The sequence below is a fragment of the Vombatus ursinus genome, unplaced genomic scaffold (assembly GCF_900497805.2).
Source record: "Vombatus ursinus unplaced genomic scaffold, bare-nosed wombat genome assembly UNPS02010193.1, whole genome shotgun sequence".
Lineage (NCBI taxonomy): Eukaryota > Metazoa > Chordata > Mammalia > Diprotodontia > Vombatidae > Vombatus > Vombatus ursinus.
The window spans coordinates 1964172-1980895 of record NW_020949971.1 but is presented as its reverse complement, the minus strand read 5'-3'; the positions used below and the strand labels follow the sequence as shown (position 1 = coordinate 1980895).

The 16724-nt window shown below is 46.7% G+C and overlaps 1 protein-coding gene across 8 annotated transcripts in view; it reads right to left on the bottom strand.

Annotated features, from left to right (window-relative positions):
• Positions 1-16724, bottom strand: part of MICU3 (mitochondrial calcium uptake family member 3) — an 84089-nt gene that overhangs the window by 4446 nt on the left and 62919 nt on the right. For all 8 annotated transcript variants that reach the window (XM_027853655.1, XM_027853659.1, XM_027853658.1 and 5 more), the window contains 5 exons: positions 13439-13539; positions 7409-7580; positions 4026-4134; positions 1431-1588; positions 253-321 (listed from right to left, as the gene is read on the bottom strand). In XM_027853655.1, the coding sequence (XP_027709456.1) occupies positions 253-321; positions 1431-1588; positions 4026-4134; positions 7409-7580; positions 13439-13539 (609 nt within the window). The remainder of the gene's footprint in view (positions 1-252; positions 322-1430; positions 1589-4025; positions 4135-7408; positions 7581-13438; positions 13540-16724) is intronic.

Below are 16724 nucleotides of genomic sequence, written 5' to 3'. Positions count from 1 at the left end.
AAGGTGACCAGCAAGGCAGTGCTGAGCCTCCCCTGCATTCAGCTGGGCTGGGTGGGCCTCTGAGGTGCTGCTGGGTCCAGTGCCTGCCCATGGCCCCTGCTGGGACCATGGCCACAGCGCACAGAGACAACGGGATGAAGCGGCCTTATACCAAAGGGCAGAACAATAAATGGGGATCCTGTATGGGAGGCAGCATCTGGTGCTGTCACACTGTGGATCGGCCTGTCCATGAACATCAACAAGTGAACGTACCTATCTGCTGTGGAGTTCCTTCTTCAGGCAGGATTTGAAGGTTGGGTATCTCTGAAGCGTTTTGTAGCCCTGGGGAAGAGGCAATGGAGAAGGGAGTCGGAGCAGACAATCAGAGCAAGAGGCAGGAGGACCCGAGCATGAAAAGACAAAGCAAAGAGGGCCAGTGGTGAAGAAGCAGAGGCTCTGCCTGAGAAATCCCTGTTGTTACAGCCCATACTTCTCACCCAACACCGAGTGTGCATGTCAAACCCTGGCCTGAGAAATGACACGGCCACCATCATGGGGCCACTTCTGATACTTGCTTCTGTCAACGGATGAGTCTAGTTTGCCTAGAAGAATTGTTTCTTGGTTACTTTATAAAGCACTGACTCTGTCCTTTCCTCCATCCTGGGATGACCCCAGGAAGGTGTCTGTTTGTGGGACATCTGCTCCTCAACTCCTGCTCCAAAGCCACCTCTGAGACCCACTTCCCAGGGAGGGGGAGGAAAGAGAGACAGAGAGGGAGAGAAAAAAGGTTAGAGAGAAGAAGGAGAGACAGAGAAAGATTCAGGGAGAGGAAAATGGGAGGAGAGGGGAGGAGAAGGAGAGAAAAAAAGGCAGAGAGACACAGAGATAAAGGAGAAAGGAGAAGGGGGAGAGGGAAAGATGGAGAGAAGGAGGAGGGGGAGAGGAAGAGACAGGGAGAGAGAGAGAGGGAGAGAAAAAGGTGGAAGAGAGAGGAAGGAGAGGGAAAGGCAGGGAGATGGAGAGATAGAGGGAGAGAAAAATGCGAGGAGAGAGGAGGAGAAGGAGAGAAAAAGGAGGAGAGGCAGACAGAGGGAGGTGGGGGGAGGGGACATGCCTTCTTGTCCATAGGCCCATGACAGGGGCAGTATCTCTCAGGGCATGGGATGGGAATTATCTAACAGGGATACAGAGAAGGGGAGCAGCCTTCTCCAGCAGCAGAAGCATGTTTTGCTAGAGGCTTTTGGGCCAAAGCTGCCAATCTGACGTGCCCATTTCTGGAGCCCCTTGACCTGCTGGACTCTGTCTCCACAGAGCATCTTTGCAGATTGCAACACAAACCCGGCCTTTGCCAAGAAGGCCTTCTGTGTCCCACAGTTCAATCCACTCAATCTAGGACTTCTCAGGTGGGTGGCAAAGGTTCCCGATCCTGCCTGAAGGGGCTCTCTCCTTACCCGGAATCCTCTTTGCAGCCGATCTTTCATGATGCCGATAAATTCTTTGTAACTCAGCTGGTCATCTTTGTCAACATCAAAGATCTTGAAGATGGTGTTCACCAGATGGGGCGAGAGCTTCAGGCCGGTGGCCACGTAGACGGCACGCTTGAATTCATCTGGGCAAAGGGCAGGAACAAGGGCAAAGTCGTGCTACCTGAGATGGGGCAGAGCTGCCCCCTCCACCCTCTGCCCCTCACTCTTCATTTAGGGCCACAACTAACGGCCAACGCCTCTCCCGGTCCCCTCAGGCTTTCCTGGGGTGTGTGTATATGTGTGTGCTCCACCTGGGCACCTGGGCTCCTGCAGGCTGGGCTGGGCAAGACCAAAGGTGCTGGAGGCCCCTGACTGCCAGCAGCCTCAGAAGGGACCTCATGTCCAGAGGGTAGCAAGGTTGCAAAGAGCCCCCTGGGAGGCAGGGCCTGCACATATCCTTGTACCCATTCAAGCTGAAGAAATGGAGGTTTGGGGAGGTGCAGTCACTTGCCTAGTGTCACCCAGAGAGTAAATGTCAGAGGTGGGTCCTATGCTTCCAGAAGCAGTGTTCTTCCTATGACACCAGGTGATATGGGAGATATGGATGGGAAGCATCATAATAAAAATACCTAACATTTATATAGCACTTACTACGCGCTGGGCTCTGTGCTAAGCACTTTACAAACATGATTTCACTTGATCATATGAACAGGACACTGTCCTTGCCTTCAAGGACCTCATGGGGCCAAGGCTGGGGGAGAACAGGGGCCAGTCCAGGCAGGACACGTGCACAGGGACGTAGATTGTTTGTACTCAACTGAAGCCTTGTTGTCTCCCCTAGCCTACCGTGAGCTCCTCGAGGGTTTTACTTTTCTTTGTTTGGCCCACAGTAGGGTCAACCCTAATGTTTATTGATTGACACAAGTAACTATAATAAAAGGCACTTTCAGTGCCATAGGAGAAGCTCACACAAAGGGCTTTAGGAATTCAGAGGAGGGAAGGAGAGATCGCTTTTAGCTGGGGAAAATCAAGGAAGGCTTTATAGAAGAGAAAGCTGAACTGCATACAGAAGGATGGATGGAAATGAGTGGTGTAAGAGCACCAGATTTGGAGCTGGAAGACCTGAAATAATGTCTGTCTATCCATCCATCCACCCATCCATCCATTCATCTATCTATCCATCCATCTATCTATTCATCTATCTATCACCTATCTATCCATCCATCCATCTGTACATATATGTATATGTATATATATCATGTATGCATGTATAACTTAGTGAACCTGCTGGCATTATATCAATGTTCACTATTAACATTGATCCTGGCTCTGCCACTAATTAACTGCCACTAAAGAATCTGAGATCTTGACCAAGTTTTGGGACTCAGTTTCCTCATCTGGAGGTTGGACCAGATAATTTACCCTTTTTGCTCAGATAATTTGATGGGAGCAGGGCTATTCTAGGAAGAAGGCCTGGGGGGTGAGGAGCACAGAGAACCCAGAGGTTCCATGGCTGGACATCTCCCCACTGTGGTCAGAGAAAGGAAGAGAGGCCTCCCTCTTCGGCCCCCCCCCCCAATATGTTAAAGCAGTACTTTTCTGTGGCAGCAAAGATCTGGAAACAAAGTGGGTGCCCCTCCATTGGTGAATGGCTAAGAAGAGTGTGCCTGGAAGTAACAACGGCCCAAGGAACTGGGGGAAATGACAAATGTGAGAAATTCTGTGAATGGCTATAGAGAGTCAAGGCAGCAGGACCACGCCATCAAAACACCCAAAGACATCAACCATGGAAATTGAAGAAGGGCACAGAGACCTCAAATGTTCCATTGTGTAACAATGACTGAGCTGGCCCCAGAGAAAGGATGATGAGGAAGTACCTCCCTCCCACCTGGTAGGAATTCCCAGGGTGGAATACTTCGTGTGCAGCAGCCACGGGCAGGCAAAGTGCCTGTCAGATGCTTCTGCTGAATTGTTAAAAAAAAAACCAAAACAACAAACAAAACAAAACAAAAGCAAAAAACTCGGGAGATTCCCTGTGGTGTCCCCCCCCCCCCCCCCGCCCCCTCGGGGCTGTATTTGGGAGAACAACAAGGATCAGTGACACTTCTTTAAAACGTCGATGAAGGAGGAGGATGGTGAAGACAGGCAGAAAAAGGCCCTGGCCCCTGTAATGTGTTTCCTTAAGGATCGAGGAAGATACCCTCACCCTGTGTGTTACGTTCCGGAAACGTTCAGTTTCAGAAGAGGCGGCTTGTTGTAAACTTCAAAGAGATAGGCGGGCGTTCCAGAACGCCGGGCTGACCTGGGGAGCTCCGCTGGAGGGGGGTGCTTTGCCGAGCTACCCTCGCCCCGGCTCGCAGCTCGGCTGCACCACCACCCTCTCCGTCCCCAGCCCCTGAACTTCCTTGCGCGATCTCTCTATCTCCCCCCCCCCCCCCACCCCAGGCTCTTCTGGTGGCTCCCACTTCACCAAAGTGAAAGCGAGGACATGATTTGGCTTTGCAATATAAAAACCTGCGCTGTTTCTGCTAGGTTTCAGAACTTTCTGCAGTGGTTTTATTCGAAAAGACAAGCACTTACCTTGCCCTATAGAGCGACTTGCAAAGTTGTACATGTTCAGGGCAATGGCGAAATCCTCCAAGTTGTTCAGAAACTGGAAGAAGGACCGGAATTCGTCGAATGTGATACCCTGTTAAAATGAATGCTGGTCATTGACCACCTTGCTGCTAGGGCGATGGCAGGTGTCACCTGGAGGCCTTATTTGTGGCTCCTGTCGGTGTCCCATCCCTGGCAGCAGGGACAGGTCTACACAAGGCCTTGCCAGCTTTCCTGCATCATGGGTGTCAAAAGTAGACATTTTCAAGGCAGAACACTTTGAAACATTTGCACCTTCTTACTCAAAATGGAATGGGAAGCTCTTTCCACATATTTCCATTAGCCCATAGTGGATGGAAAGGTTTTCAGAACATATGACTGAAACCAACAAAGCTGTTTTATGAATGGCTCAACCAAAATGATTTGATGAAAATGTAATAATTAGTACTACTTTAAAATGTGTGCCATCGGTGTTAATATTCAACTTTGAAAGCAAATATGTTGCCTGTCAAGAAGGCATCAAGTAAGATGATTTCTTAAGATTCATTGGAAAATTCGCCTGTAGACAGAGCTTTATGTCACAAGTCAATGATAAAGCAGAGTTAAAACCCGGCATTTGTCTAATTCATTGAACATGTCAAATACCTAAGAGATGTCCCACAGGCATCTCAAACTCAGCATGCCAACCACAGTTCTTCAACCTCAACCTTCCCTTCCTCTGAACACCTTATCCCTGTCTAAATCAGCTCCCTCCAAAGTAGGAGAAACTGAGAGGAAAAGACCAAGTGACGTGAATTGAAAAGTGTAATCGCCCATACTGCATGTCCAGTCAGAGAACTTGTAACAGCCCAACCCTTGGGGCAAGCTCTCGCCAGTAAAGACAAAGGCGTGTGGCACCGAGGGCTCTTCATCATGGGGACCAGGGCACCTTGGAAGGCTTGCAATGGCTGACCTCACTTCCCTGCCAGGCTGGCTCTACCTGGATGATACTATCTTCCTATCCTTTTTGGGTTTGTGTTACATGGAATGCTGACATACGGAAAGATGAGGAAATGGAAGAGTCAGAGGACGGCGAGGCACTGGGTAGAAGTGAGTTTAAATGGTGTTGTCACTATCAGAAAGACAGATTGCTCTGGAGCATAGGAAGGCCTAAGACATAGCCAAAAGCCTGACGAGGACTGGGCCTGCCATCACCCCAGCCCCAGGATGTCCAGAGGCAGGCTTTAACCCAGACTCAGCCCAGACTTGTGGGCTGCTGTCTCAAAAAGTGCAAAGAGAACTGAGAGAGCCAGGCAAGATCTCCAAGGGAAAGGGCGGGGAGCTCTGATGACCCCGGACGCTTAGGGACACTCTTGGGCATTGTACTGCTGGTCGCTCCTGTGTGCCTCCAGGTGAGAAGGGCTGCTGGTCACTGGGCTCCAAGACCCTGGCACAATGGGTCAAGAATGCTGAAACTCTCTTCTTCAAACCCAACCAGCCATTGCTCCTCCCCTGAGGGACGTGGGAACCCCGAGAGAGGTCAACTCTTGCCTCTGGTAAGGAGTCATTTCTGTGCATGTTCCCAGACCCCTGAGGGTGTCTCAAGGGACTGGTGGCCCAAGAGGAGCTGTCAGTAAGTGTGCAATGATGAGAAGCCCAGCTGAAAGCTGCTTTGGAGCTTCATCTGCCCAGAGCAATGGGCCCTGGCGCCAGTGAGCACATTCCATTTCTCCCCGCGCCCATCACTGCCAGAGACACAGAGGGGCTCCCTGCAGAATGGTCCAGAGCCATGGGAACAGGCTGCAGATACCTGATGGGGCGGTGTTCAGTGGTAGCAAATGCCACCAATCAGGGCTTCATTCCGGATTGTCTAGACTAAGAAAATGGTGGAGAAAAGGCTAATAATGCCAATTAAATTTAAAAGTGTGTCCTGCACACGTTCTTGTTTTCTTTCAGAGAGCTGGTTGCTAATCACTCATCAGCACACTCCTACAGACCCAAAATGATGATCAAAAACATTTGGCAAAGCCCCGATGGAAACAAAGGAAGGAATCCTCTCTTATGACACCACCTCCAAATGCATCCCCAGCAGGCTTCCCTGGCCCGGCGTCTGTGCCTGCAGTGCGAACCCCCACAAACAGCAATGTCAACATTGCTACAAAGAGGATGCTGAATGAGCAGAGCCCAGGGATTTAACATCCAATTACCGGAGTCCTTTGGTCGACAGAATATTTGGTTTTTATACTAAATTTATCAGGAAGATTCTTTATGGGAAAGAGATGTGGTGTCCGAAGGTGAATTGACTACTTGCTCCGGTTAAGCTTTTTGGAGCCTGGGTGCCACTAAAAAACAACGATCAATTTGAACCCCAGCACTACACGATGCAGGGGGCCTGGGCAAGTTAACCCCACTTCCTGAAGCGCTCAAGGGAATCCTAGGTAATATCTGGTGAATCGAAGCAGCTCACCCTAAGGCGTCCCCAGCACCATGCACACTGCCATAAGAGAAAGTCGGATGACCACGAGGACGGACTGGGCAAGGTCCCATGCCTTTCTCCCCATGGAGCTGCCTCCCTGCCGCCGGGACTGGACAGAGGAAGGCTGTCAGCGGCTTCCCAGGGCCACAAGGCCGCTTCACCACCAGAAGGGCAGATCCCACCCCTTCCCCTCAAAGGTGGCACTGGCCACCCCCTCCTGGTGGGCAGCACTGAGTCTTCAAGGCCCCTTCAGGGTTTCCTTGCTCCGAAACTTCTGACCCCGTTTGGTTTGTTACTTAACAAAGGCATAAACCGGCGTCTGGTTTCCTTCCGCCGGAGCCCCACTTGTGGGAAAGCTCCTTTCAGCCGGGATAAAGTGCCTCATTCATCAATGCCTCACCACGAAATGACCCTTTAATTATGGATTTTCTGGAGATGAATAAAGTGGGCCTGGAGAGACAGAAGCTGCAGACTCTAGTTTGGGAGAAGCGCCATTGTGCCAGTGCCGGGCGCAGCGGAGCTCTTTGAAGACAGAGGCTGCTGGGCGCGCGAGGATCCCTGGTACCTTAAGACGTTGTTTTTCCTCGTACCTAATTAGGGGGACTGAGAACGTTCCTACATACTTTCATTAGGGGGTTTCACATCATTTCCCCCTCCCCCAAAGCATTTTAAGACAAAGGTTAAACAGGATGTATGCTTATAGACCTTAAATGAGCGTGTGTGCATTCGTGTGTGTGCTCATATGTGGGCATGCTCTGTGTGTAAGTGTATGTATGGCTGTGTGTGTATGTATGGGCATGCTCTGTGTGTGCGGGTGTGTCGTGGGCCTGGCTGCCAAGGCAATTTACAGAACCAGAGGCAGTCGATGGTGTGGGTTATTGCTAACAGGAGAATCAAGGATAATAAAAAATACCTTTTCTTCTATCATATTGTAGCGCACATTATCCAAAAACACGGCTGTGTTTTCCACATTTGTGTATCGCAACAGAATGCGGGCAAAGTCTTCCTCACTGATGGTGTTCATGCCGTTGGAATAGGAAAGAAATTCAATTTCCAGAACCTCTGTTTGCAGATTGTCCATAAATCTAGGAAAGGAACAGAACGGAAAAAAATGAGCAAGGCGATTAAAAACCCCTGACAACCCATGACAGACCATTGCTGCCCGGTGCTGAAATAATACATCTGGAGGCCTAGGAAGATGTGCTAACAGAGAAGAAAATTTTTCTTTTCGTTTCCTTTCTTTTCTTTTTTTAAGTCGAGCCCAGTAAAACATGTCTCTTTTTTTTCCTGAATTCTTAAAAAGCACAAATTAGGTTGGAGGAAATCTCACCTACTATAAGGTGAGGCAAGAACTAAGCTTATTAATTATACTGAGGCACTGAAAAGCCTGTGGTTTCTGAATACCTAGGAAATGAAAAGACCCACTTACTGCCTTTTTAGAAATGAATTTACATCATATTATATTTACTGAATAACTAAGAATATGTATTCTAAAACCAGTTTAATTTGGTGAGTGTCTCTCCCGTCCATTGCCCTGAATTGGTGAGGCCACAAGAAGGTCCTGAAAGGTGGACTCAACATGAATGGGTTTTGGAAGATGTCACTGTGGCCAAAGTTACAAAATGTAGGATAATGACAATGCAAGAAACCTCTGGGCAATCTTAAAATGAAAGGGGTGAGGAGTGTCTCAGTTTAAGAAATCTAAGAGAAGATGATTTTAGCTATTTGAGGAGGCAGTGAAGTGCACTGAGGTTGCAGGCATTGCCTGGGATGGAAAAGCCTGGAGGTGTTACAAGCTGCACCATTGGAGGGGCTGCAAACTCCGTAAGATCATGGTGACATGGAAACATTTAAAAATAAGATCCGCTCAGAGCACGGGGCCACCGGCTTACTCAGCCACGCTGGCGTGCCACACTGCTGATCCTCTCCTTCCTGAGAGATGGGGGTCTCATTTAGAAGAATGCTGCCTGTGGCACTCTGGGTTTTCACAGAGCTCTTTGCACCAGAGAGCAACCCTCTCCCCCCCCCCCCCAGGAAGTCCAGATTTCACTGGATTTCATTTTGCAACTCCAGGAATTCCCCAGCAGTGGTCAGTGGCCAACAGCTTTGGAGAGCAGAGAATAGGGTGCTCTGTGTTATGCCACATTTGATCAGGACCCTTGGAGGTTCTCTGTCCCTGTGGTGGCCTTGACCATATGAGACTTGGAGGGGCAAAGACAAAGTCAAAACCTTGGCATCCCTCAAGAGGCTTACCTTTTATGGGAGAAATCACATGTCCATATTTAATATGGATATGGGAATCAACATAAAAAATAAATACAAATACACATGGTGGGGTCTGGGAAAGAGGGCACCAGCCATTGTGAAGGGCTCCGTGTACAAAGTGCTATTTACACTGGGGACTCCGGAGGTTAGGAGGGAGGGCATTTCAGGCACAGGGGCTGATGACCAGAGGCCAGCCAGTTTGCCTGGATCCGTGAGGTGGGGCAGAGGAGGCAATGAATTCTATTCTGGCCATGTTGATCTGAGACTTCTAAGGAACATCCACTATTAAGTATCTAATAGTCACTTGATAAGGCAGAAATGGCGTCCAGGTGAAAGATTAGCAACTGACTGGATTTGAGAGGGGAAAAAGAGAGAGGGAAATGTCAAGAGTTGGCAAACCTGTGTGACTTGGAAGACTCTGGTGATGCTAGCAGATGGGAAAGTGAGGAATAAGAGAGGTTTGGGGTGGGGGAGGTAAGAGCACTGTTTTGGGGGTGACAAGCAAAAGATTTGGAATTGGACATCCATTCCAGGCATGACAAATTTGTGGATTTGTTTTGCTTGATTCTGCTTATTTGTTATGATTCTCTTTTTAATTCAAGGGAGGAGGAAACTAGTGCTGGGGTTGCCAAAATGGAAGAAAAAGAAAAGGAAGAAAAGAGGGTCACGAGAGCTTTTTTTTTTTTTGTGAGGCAATTGGGGTTAAGTGACTTGCCCAGGGTCACACAGGTAGTAAATGTCTGAGGCCAGATTTGAACTCAGGTCCTCCTGACTCCAGGGCCGGTGCTCTATCCACCGTGCCACCTAGCTGCCCCACATTAGAGCATTTTTAAGATGCATAAAAGAGAACCAAAGGAAGGTCAGAAAGAAATGCGGGCAAAACAGGGCTGCTTTGAAAGTCACATGGTGAATTTATTATATATTTTAAAAAAGCAACCGGTATAAAATAGAGGGGATTCTTACATATTGTAGGATTATGGTTCTTAATCCACTCAATGAACCCAAAGCTGAACTCATTATTTCCCTCCCAAAGTGTCCAAACTTCCCTGTGATTGTTAGGGGCACCACCCCCTTCCAGTCCCTCAGATTTACAACCTAGGAGTCATCCTGGACTCCTCCCTTTCTCTCAACCCTCCACATCTAAGCAGTTGCCAAAGCCTGGTGATTTCACCTCTGAGCCATCTCTTGGATATTCCCACTTCTTGCCTCTCCCCTCATGCCTGGACTATTGCAGTAGCCTGTTGGTAGGTCTGCCTGCCTCCTTCTCCATTCAGCCACCAAAGTGATTGTCCTAAAGGGCAGGTCAGACTCTGTCCCCTCCCCACCCCTGGCCACTCAATAACCTCTGGTGGCTCCCTATTGCCTCCAGGATCAAATACAAAATGCTCTGTTTGGTGTTCAAAGTCCTCTACCACATTATCTTATCCCCATTTCCAGTCTTCTTACATCTTACCCCACGAGATCTGCCATCTGGTGACGCTGGCCTCCTAAGTGTTCTGACCACAAGACAGTCCATCTCCCAATCCAGGTACTTTCTCTGGCTGACCCCCATGCCTGGAATTCTCTCCCTCCTCATCTCTACCTCCTGGTTTCTCTCAAGTCCTAGCCTATGGCTCCCATAAGACTTTCCCAATCCTTCTTCATGCTACTGCCTTCCCTTCCCTTTGTCAATTAACTCCAATTCATCCTGTCCATAGCTTGTCTGTACCTAATGGTTTCATGTTGTCTCCCCTGTTGAACTTCTTGAGAGCAGGCAGTCTTTTGTCCCCTTAGTATCCATAGTCCCTGACACACAGTAGGTGCTTAATAAATGTTTGCTGACTGACTATCCATGAGCAATTAACATTTTTCAAATTATTTCAGCCTCTATTTCCATTAATAGTATTCAATAGTTGTATTTGTATGGTTCCTTTGTGTATCATGGCAGATAGATTCCCAAGTGTTTTATATGTCCTATAGTTATTTTAAATGCATTTTCTTTTTCTATCTTTTCCTGATGGGTTTTGTTGGCAACATATAGCAATGCTGATGATTTCTTTGGATTTATTTTATACATAACAACTTTGCTGACATCATAGTTTCTTTGTCATCAAGTGAACAACAGGTTAGCCATGGTCTGGAAATCCAAATCCAGTTCTCCACCACTGCTTTCTTAACCAGCTGTTACTGTCCCAAATTGATTTTTCTCTTCTGCATTCCTTGTCTTCAATGAATTGGTAACAATGAGGACAATACAATCTGCTCCCTCGTGACCTTCAATTTTCTGCCTGTGACTTGATGTAATTGTTGAAGATGCCTTTTAGACTCCTCCTGAAAGTGCCACTTGTGCCATTTTGTGGGAACCACTATGAGTGGGTAACGCTCACTCACTCAGACAAGTATGGAGAGCCTCTTGGCTAAGTCTGGTACACAGGAAGACCAGAGGCTTCTCTGCTGTAGTGGGTGGGCGGGCAGAGAGCCCGCTGCTTCAGCACTTCTGAGCAAGAAACCACCAGCTTCTCTTTATTGGCTCCTCCTTCCTCTGCCCCTCCCTATGTCATCCTTGCAAGGACAAGGAGCTTCTTCCTTAGCAATCCAACTCTCTCTTCTTCAGCAAGAGCTTCCAATCTCTTTTCCAGCTCTAATTGTACAACCGTCCTTTTCCTTCCATTCTTCTTTGGTAACAAACCCTCTTCCTCTCTTCAGAAGCCTCTCCACTTGCACCCCAGACCCTTTCCTGCTCATGGAAACCTTGCTCCTGCTGTTTCAGGAGCCCTTTGTCTTCCTTAAGGATCTGGAGTCTGGAGAGGCAGATAAGCGTACAGCTGGAACAGGCAACGGTCATCCAACTGGAGCCGAAACACAAATATTGCATGTGATGCAAGTCCTTGAAAAGGTTCCTCTGTTGTTCATGATAGTTAAGATGCTCAGCCTCGTTGCTCAAAGCTATTGAAGGGTGTTTATACCACAACACCAAACAGCTGGTGAGATTTTGTATGACAGTTTGTCCCCCCTCCCTCTCTAGATTCGGCCTCTAATCTACTTTACTAGCCCCAAACCTCCAATCACCCCCACGATTTCCTTCCATCGGTTCGTCTTATGCATGCCCTTCCCCAGCTCCATAGAAGCCACAAGCAGATGTATTCTACTTCAGCATTTGTCAGTGTGATATTCAATGATGGACGACATCTTTGTCACTTCACAATTAACCAAAAAATGCTGAAGATGCAAAACCCCCTTGGTCTTACTCTTTGTTGGTTATGAACAAACATCTGATGAAGCAGAACAAAATATACCTTAGAGGCCATTTTACAACAAAGGGTCTCTCGCGCATACATCCAAATCACTCCAGATTCCTTGGACGACAGAGCTACAGAAACAGTCCTGTTCGGTGGTCCTCTGGCAATACCCATCAAACAAGGCATTGAACAGGGAAGGGATGCTGGGCAACGTGGTTTGCCACGTGATGGAGAATGGCCAGTGCAGCGTCCAGGTCGAAGAGGGTTTCTCTGAGGACGGTGTGCTCCTGTTTAGGAAGGTGTCCTGGAGGGGAGGGTTCTGTAATCACTCAAAGGAGCAGAACTGACCATCTGCACAGGGTGTACCAAGGAGATGTTAGATTTCAGCATGCAGGTTGGATAGACCCTCCAGGGCCCACTAGCATAGACAGTGCTCTTGGAAAATGGGGTGGGCCTGCAGGTGAACTGGAGAAGAGCAGGCAAAGCTCCTTGACTGACTCTGTTACCCATCAAAGTGAAGGTTCATCTTTTCAACGATAGCATCATCGCAGAGTTGCTATATGGCAGCAAGACACAGAGTATAACTGCATCCAAAGAATTAAAGGTGGGTCTACAATGGGCACTGGAGAGGTGTGTGGTGGATGTGAGCAATGAGGGTGCAGAAGAAGGGCAGTAATGATGTCATCCAGAAGGTGAAGTGAGGGATGATGGGTGGGTGTCTGCGGGGCTCCACTGGTGCCCAGGAGAAGGTAAGCAAAACATCCAGGAAATCAGTGGCTCTCTGGTTGTATACATACAGGCCTAGGTTGGGCAGGCACAATGGACTGTGATGTGTGATCTGGTGAGATCAGGGATCCATTTAGGTCTTTGGGGAGTGCTGTTTCACAGGCCTCCAAATCAAAATGATGACACCATCAAGGCCTTATTAGCAGACGTGAGGCAGTCCCCAGAGACGCAGAAGCTTTGGCAATTTAGAGCATGCTGTACCTTAGGTATGAATTTCTTTCCATTCCTTGACAGGATATTATAAAGGTGATGGCAAAAAGAAATGACTCAATATCATTGTGCAACATTAGGACTGTTTTTATTCAAATATCAAAAAGGCCGAGGTCTTATGCCAGTGGTCACCATCTGTGGTTCTCAGCTGTACAGATTTAAATAAAAATCCCAGGCAGTAAGATGTCTGCTAATGACAAAAGGAAAGCACTAGCCTTGCTGATGCCTTTAAGACAAAAACTTTTTGAGCACTTTCATGATCCTGCCCCCCTTTGTTAATAGTCTAGTTTATTTTCCAAATGTGTTATATGGAACCGTGGACTCAGACTTGGGGCTGCTTCTGTTGCCATTTTCCTTACCTGTAAAATGAGGAAAAGGTGCTACCAAACCATTAAGGTCCCTTTAAGCACTAATTAAGCCCTTAAGATCTACATTTATCATTCCAAGTGTAAATTAAATCTTACCTGTAAAAGTCTTCAAAGTTGAGCTCAGCTTTTCCTTTCTTTCCAAAAAAGTGTACAAGCAGCGTAGTATCTGACACTAAATTTGTGATGTCATCAGCACGCTTCAAATAGTACAATAAAAAAGTTAGTTCTAGTAAACAAAAATCAACAAAACATAGAAAGAGATTCTTCTGTATTCCTTGGATAATTTTAATAAGGGCCATATAAAGCATTAAAAATAGCTATACTTTAATTAGGACCATATGAACCATGAAGAATAGTGTAGTAAAAATTGGATGATTGTTACTGAAAAAGGACATTATCTGGGATGTATAGTAATAAAAAAAAGAACACGGGACAGAGACAGAGACAGAAGAGAGAGGAAGATGAGACAGCTGGCCTCAGAGTCAGGAAGGCCTCCATCTGATCCCGCCTCTGACACATACAGTATGGCCCTGGTCACTTCAATCTCCTGGGGCCCCAGGAAGTTCTCTAAGATTATAAATTACAAAGCAAGTAGCACCCTGCATTCAATGAAATCATAGGTCTACTTTAAAAAAAAATCAAGGTCTTTGGTGCAGTATTTAATGACTCTAATTTTTTAAGTGATCATTTCCCAAATGTGCATTTGGGTTGCGTCTATGCTCAACACATTAAGTAAAGCAGTTGACAGTTGTCTCCACGATTTGGTTGAGCGCTTTCTCTTCAAGCAGACTTCAGTTTCCCCAGTTCAGGGGCTTTCTGAAGAGCCAAATTCCCCAACAATGAGATGCTACTGAGAACTCTTCAGTCCATAAAAGACTCTCCAAAGCGCCATCCTCAGATTAGGACAACTCACTCGAGTTGTGCTAGTACAAAGCTGAACTCTGCCTTGGCATTCTGACACAAACTTTTCGTGGTTGTAAGATGTTAAATGGAAAAACTCAATGATGCTCACACTGTCTTGTGCCTTTTTTAGACAAGCAATTTCAAAGTAAGTTTGTATAGTCTATTTTACAGAAGGGCAATGCATTTTTGGAAGACTGATCCTGCACCAGTTCAATGGAGACGATGAATTCAGTCAAATGAGATTTCAGAAATGTAAATATCTGAGTATAGTCCTTTGTCACTATGAGTCTTACTAGCATGAGAAGAAAACAAATCTGGCAGACTCCTTTTTTTCATTTGGTCAATGTCCTATGGCATGACTTCAGGTATGAACTAGCAAGCTCATAAAGCAGAAACGATTATGCCACCTCCTATGGTCTCTTGGGCTGTTAAAAAGCATGGAAATACTGACTGGTTCTCTAGTTAATTCCAATTCTATGGAAAACAGCTGGGCTTGCTTATCTCAAACGTACATCTTTCCCCTATCAGGTTCCTCTTCCTAGCAGTCAGTGTAGGCAAGCAGAAAGATCTCTGGTTCTGAATCAGAAGACCTGGGGTCAAATCCCACCTCTGATGACTACCACCTGCATAATCTATGGCAAGACACCTTATCTCCCTGGGCCTCAGTTTCCTGGACTATAATGTGAGGGGCCTGGACTCGATGAACTCTTGAGGTCCCCTCCAGGTCTGCACTGATGATTCTAAGATCTGAGATTGTGGTTTCTTCTGCCTCAAAGCCTAAGAGTTATCCTGGGAGAATATTGGTATCCAAGACGGGCTCCAGGGTCAGTGAGCAGCTTATGGTCACTTAACACAGATTTCTCCGATTGATCTAGCCTCAGTGCCTTCTCCTACTCATGTCCGGGTTGAACACATTCTTCATTTGTCATACCTGTACAGTCCAATCCAAAAAGCATGTGCAGGGGCAGCTAGGTGGCACAGTGGTTAGAGTGCCAGGCCTGGAGTGAGGAAGACTCATTTTCCTGAGTTCAAACCTGGCCTCAGATTTAACTAGCTGAGTGACCCTGAGCAAGTTACTTCACTCTGTTTGCCTCAGTTTCCTCAGTTGTAAAACAAGCTGGAGAAGGAAATGGCAAGCCACTTCTATATCTTTGCCAAGAAAAACCCAAATGGGGTCACGAAGAGTAGGACACGCCTGAAAGGACTGAACAACAGCAATAAAAACCTGTAAGCAGAATAAACCTTCCCTGTTTCTCTCTTTTAACCATGACCATTTTTCCTGCTGCCTTATCTAAGTCCATGATTTCTTACAGGTGACAGATCGATTTTGCTTTCTAAGCTCCCCTTCTCTATTTTACAGATGAGTTTATACAATTCACGGTTATAGTTAATTTTGTGTTTTCCTCCATCACAGCTTGTACTTTTTCCATTCCTTTAATTTTGCCAGAATTCTGAGTCAAGCTCAATAGCCTGTAACTTGCACCCTTGACTCTTTTCTCTCGAAAGCCAAAACCAGGGCAACATGATATTGTCTTTTCCCAGCAGCGATTCAGCCATCCCGACTCCAAGTTCTTTCGGTACCCGTGGCTGTTGTTCTTTGGAGCCAGAGAACTTGACTGCATCAGGGCAAATAGGTAATTTCCTTATTATGTACTTACTGATCTTGGTTATACTAAGAATTGATCAGCTCCACCTTTTCTTATCTGCAGTCATCACTTCATCCACCCTGAACAGTAGTTCTACTATTTCTTTAATTATCCTTTCTCCCCCAAAGTCATTAAAATAAACTTCCCCCCCTCAGCTGTCTTTAGTTTTCATTGTCCTTGGCTCATTTTGAGTGTTAGTATTTAGCATTCTTCTTCAAGAGGCCCTCAACACTTTTGTACTCATAGAGGACTTGCCCTGCCTGCCCCGACTCCAGTTGGGTTCTATCTGCCTAATATCGTCCATCTTTTGTAAATATCATTTTTAAAACCTAAACTGGTTGATGTGTTTTCAGTATACACACATCAGTCTCTTTAGATAACTTCCTTCCCTCCTTCCTTCCTTGCAGTCAGATCTTGTTCAATGCCAATCTCACCTGCTATCTTCCAATTTTAAAAGCAGAGATGGTTTTCTAACATGTTGCTTGGCACAAAGTATGTGCTTCATAAAGGCTTCATTCATTGATTAGTTCAATTCTCTTCTCTGAGGAAGTCATCAGACACACAGACATGATGCTCCTGGGTAACCTGGGAGTCTTTGGTCTCATTATTTCTTGGTTCTAACCCATGTTTTCTTTAAAACAAAACCCAAAGCTCTTCATTATTCTTGCCTGGCCTTCCATTACATTGATGGCCCTTCTTAGTGACTCCCACCTGCAGTAGAAGGGGTGCTCCATGTGACAAAGAAGTCCAGTGAAGTAAAGCTAATCTATACCACTGGCCACACTGGGAAATACAATCCATATGGTCAATGTCTTCCTCTGTCACCTAGGACA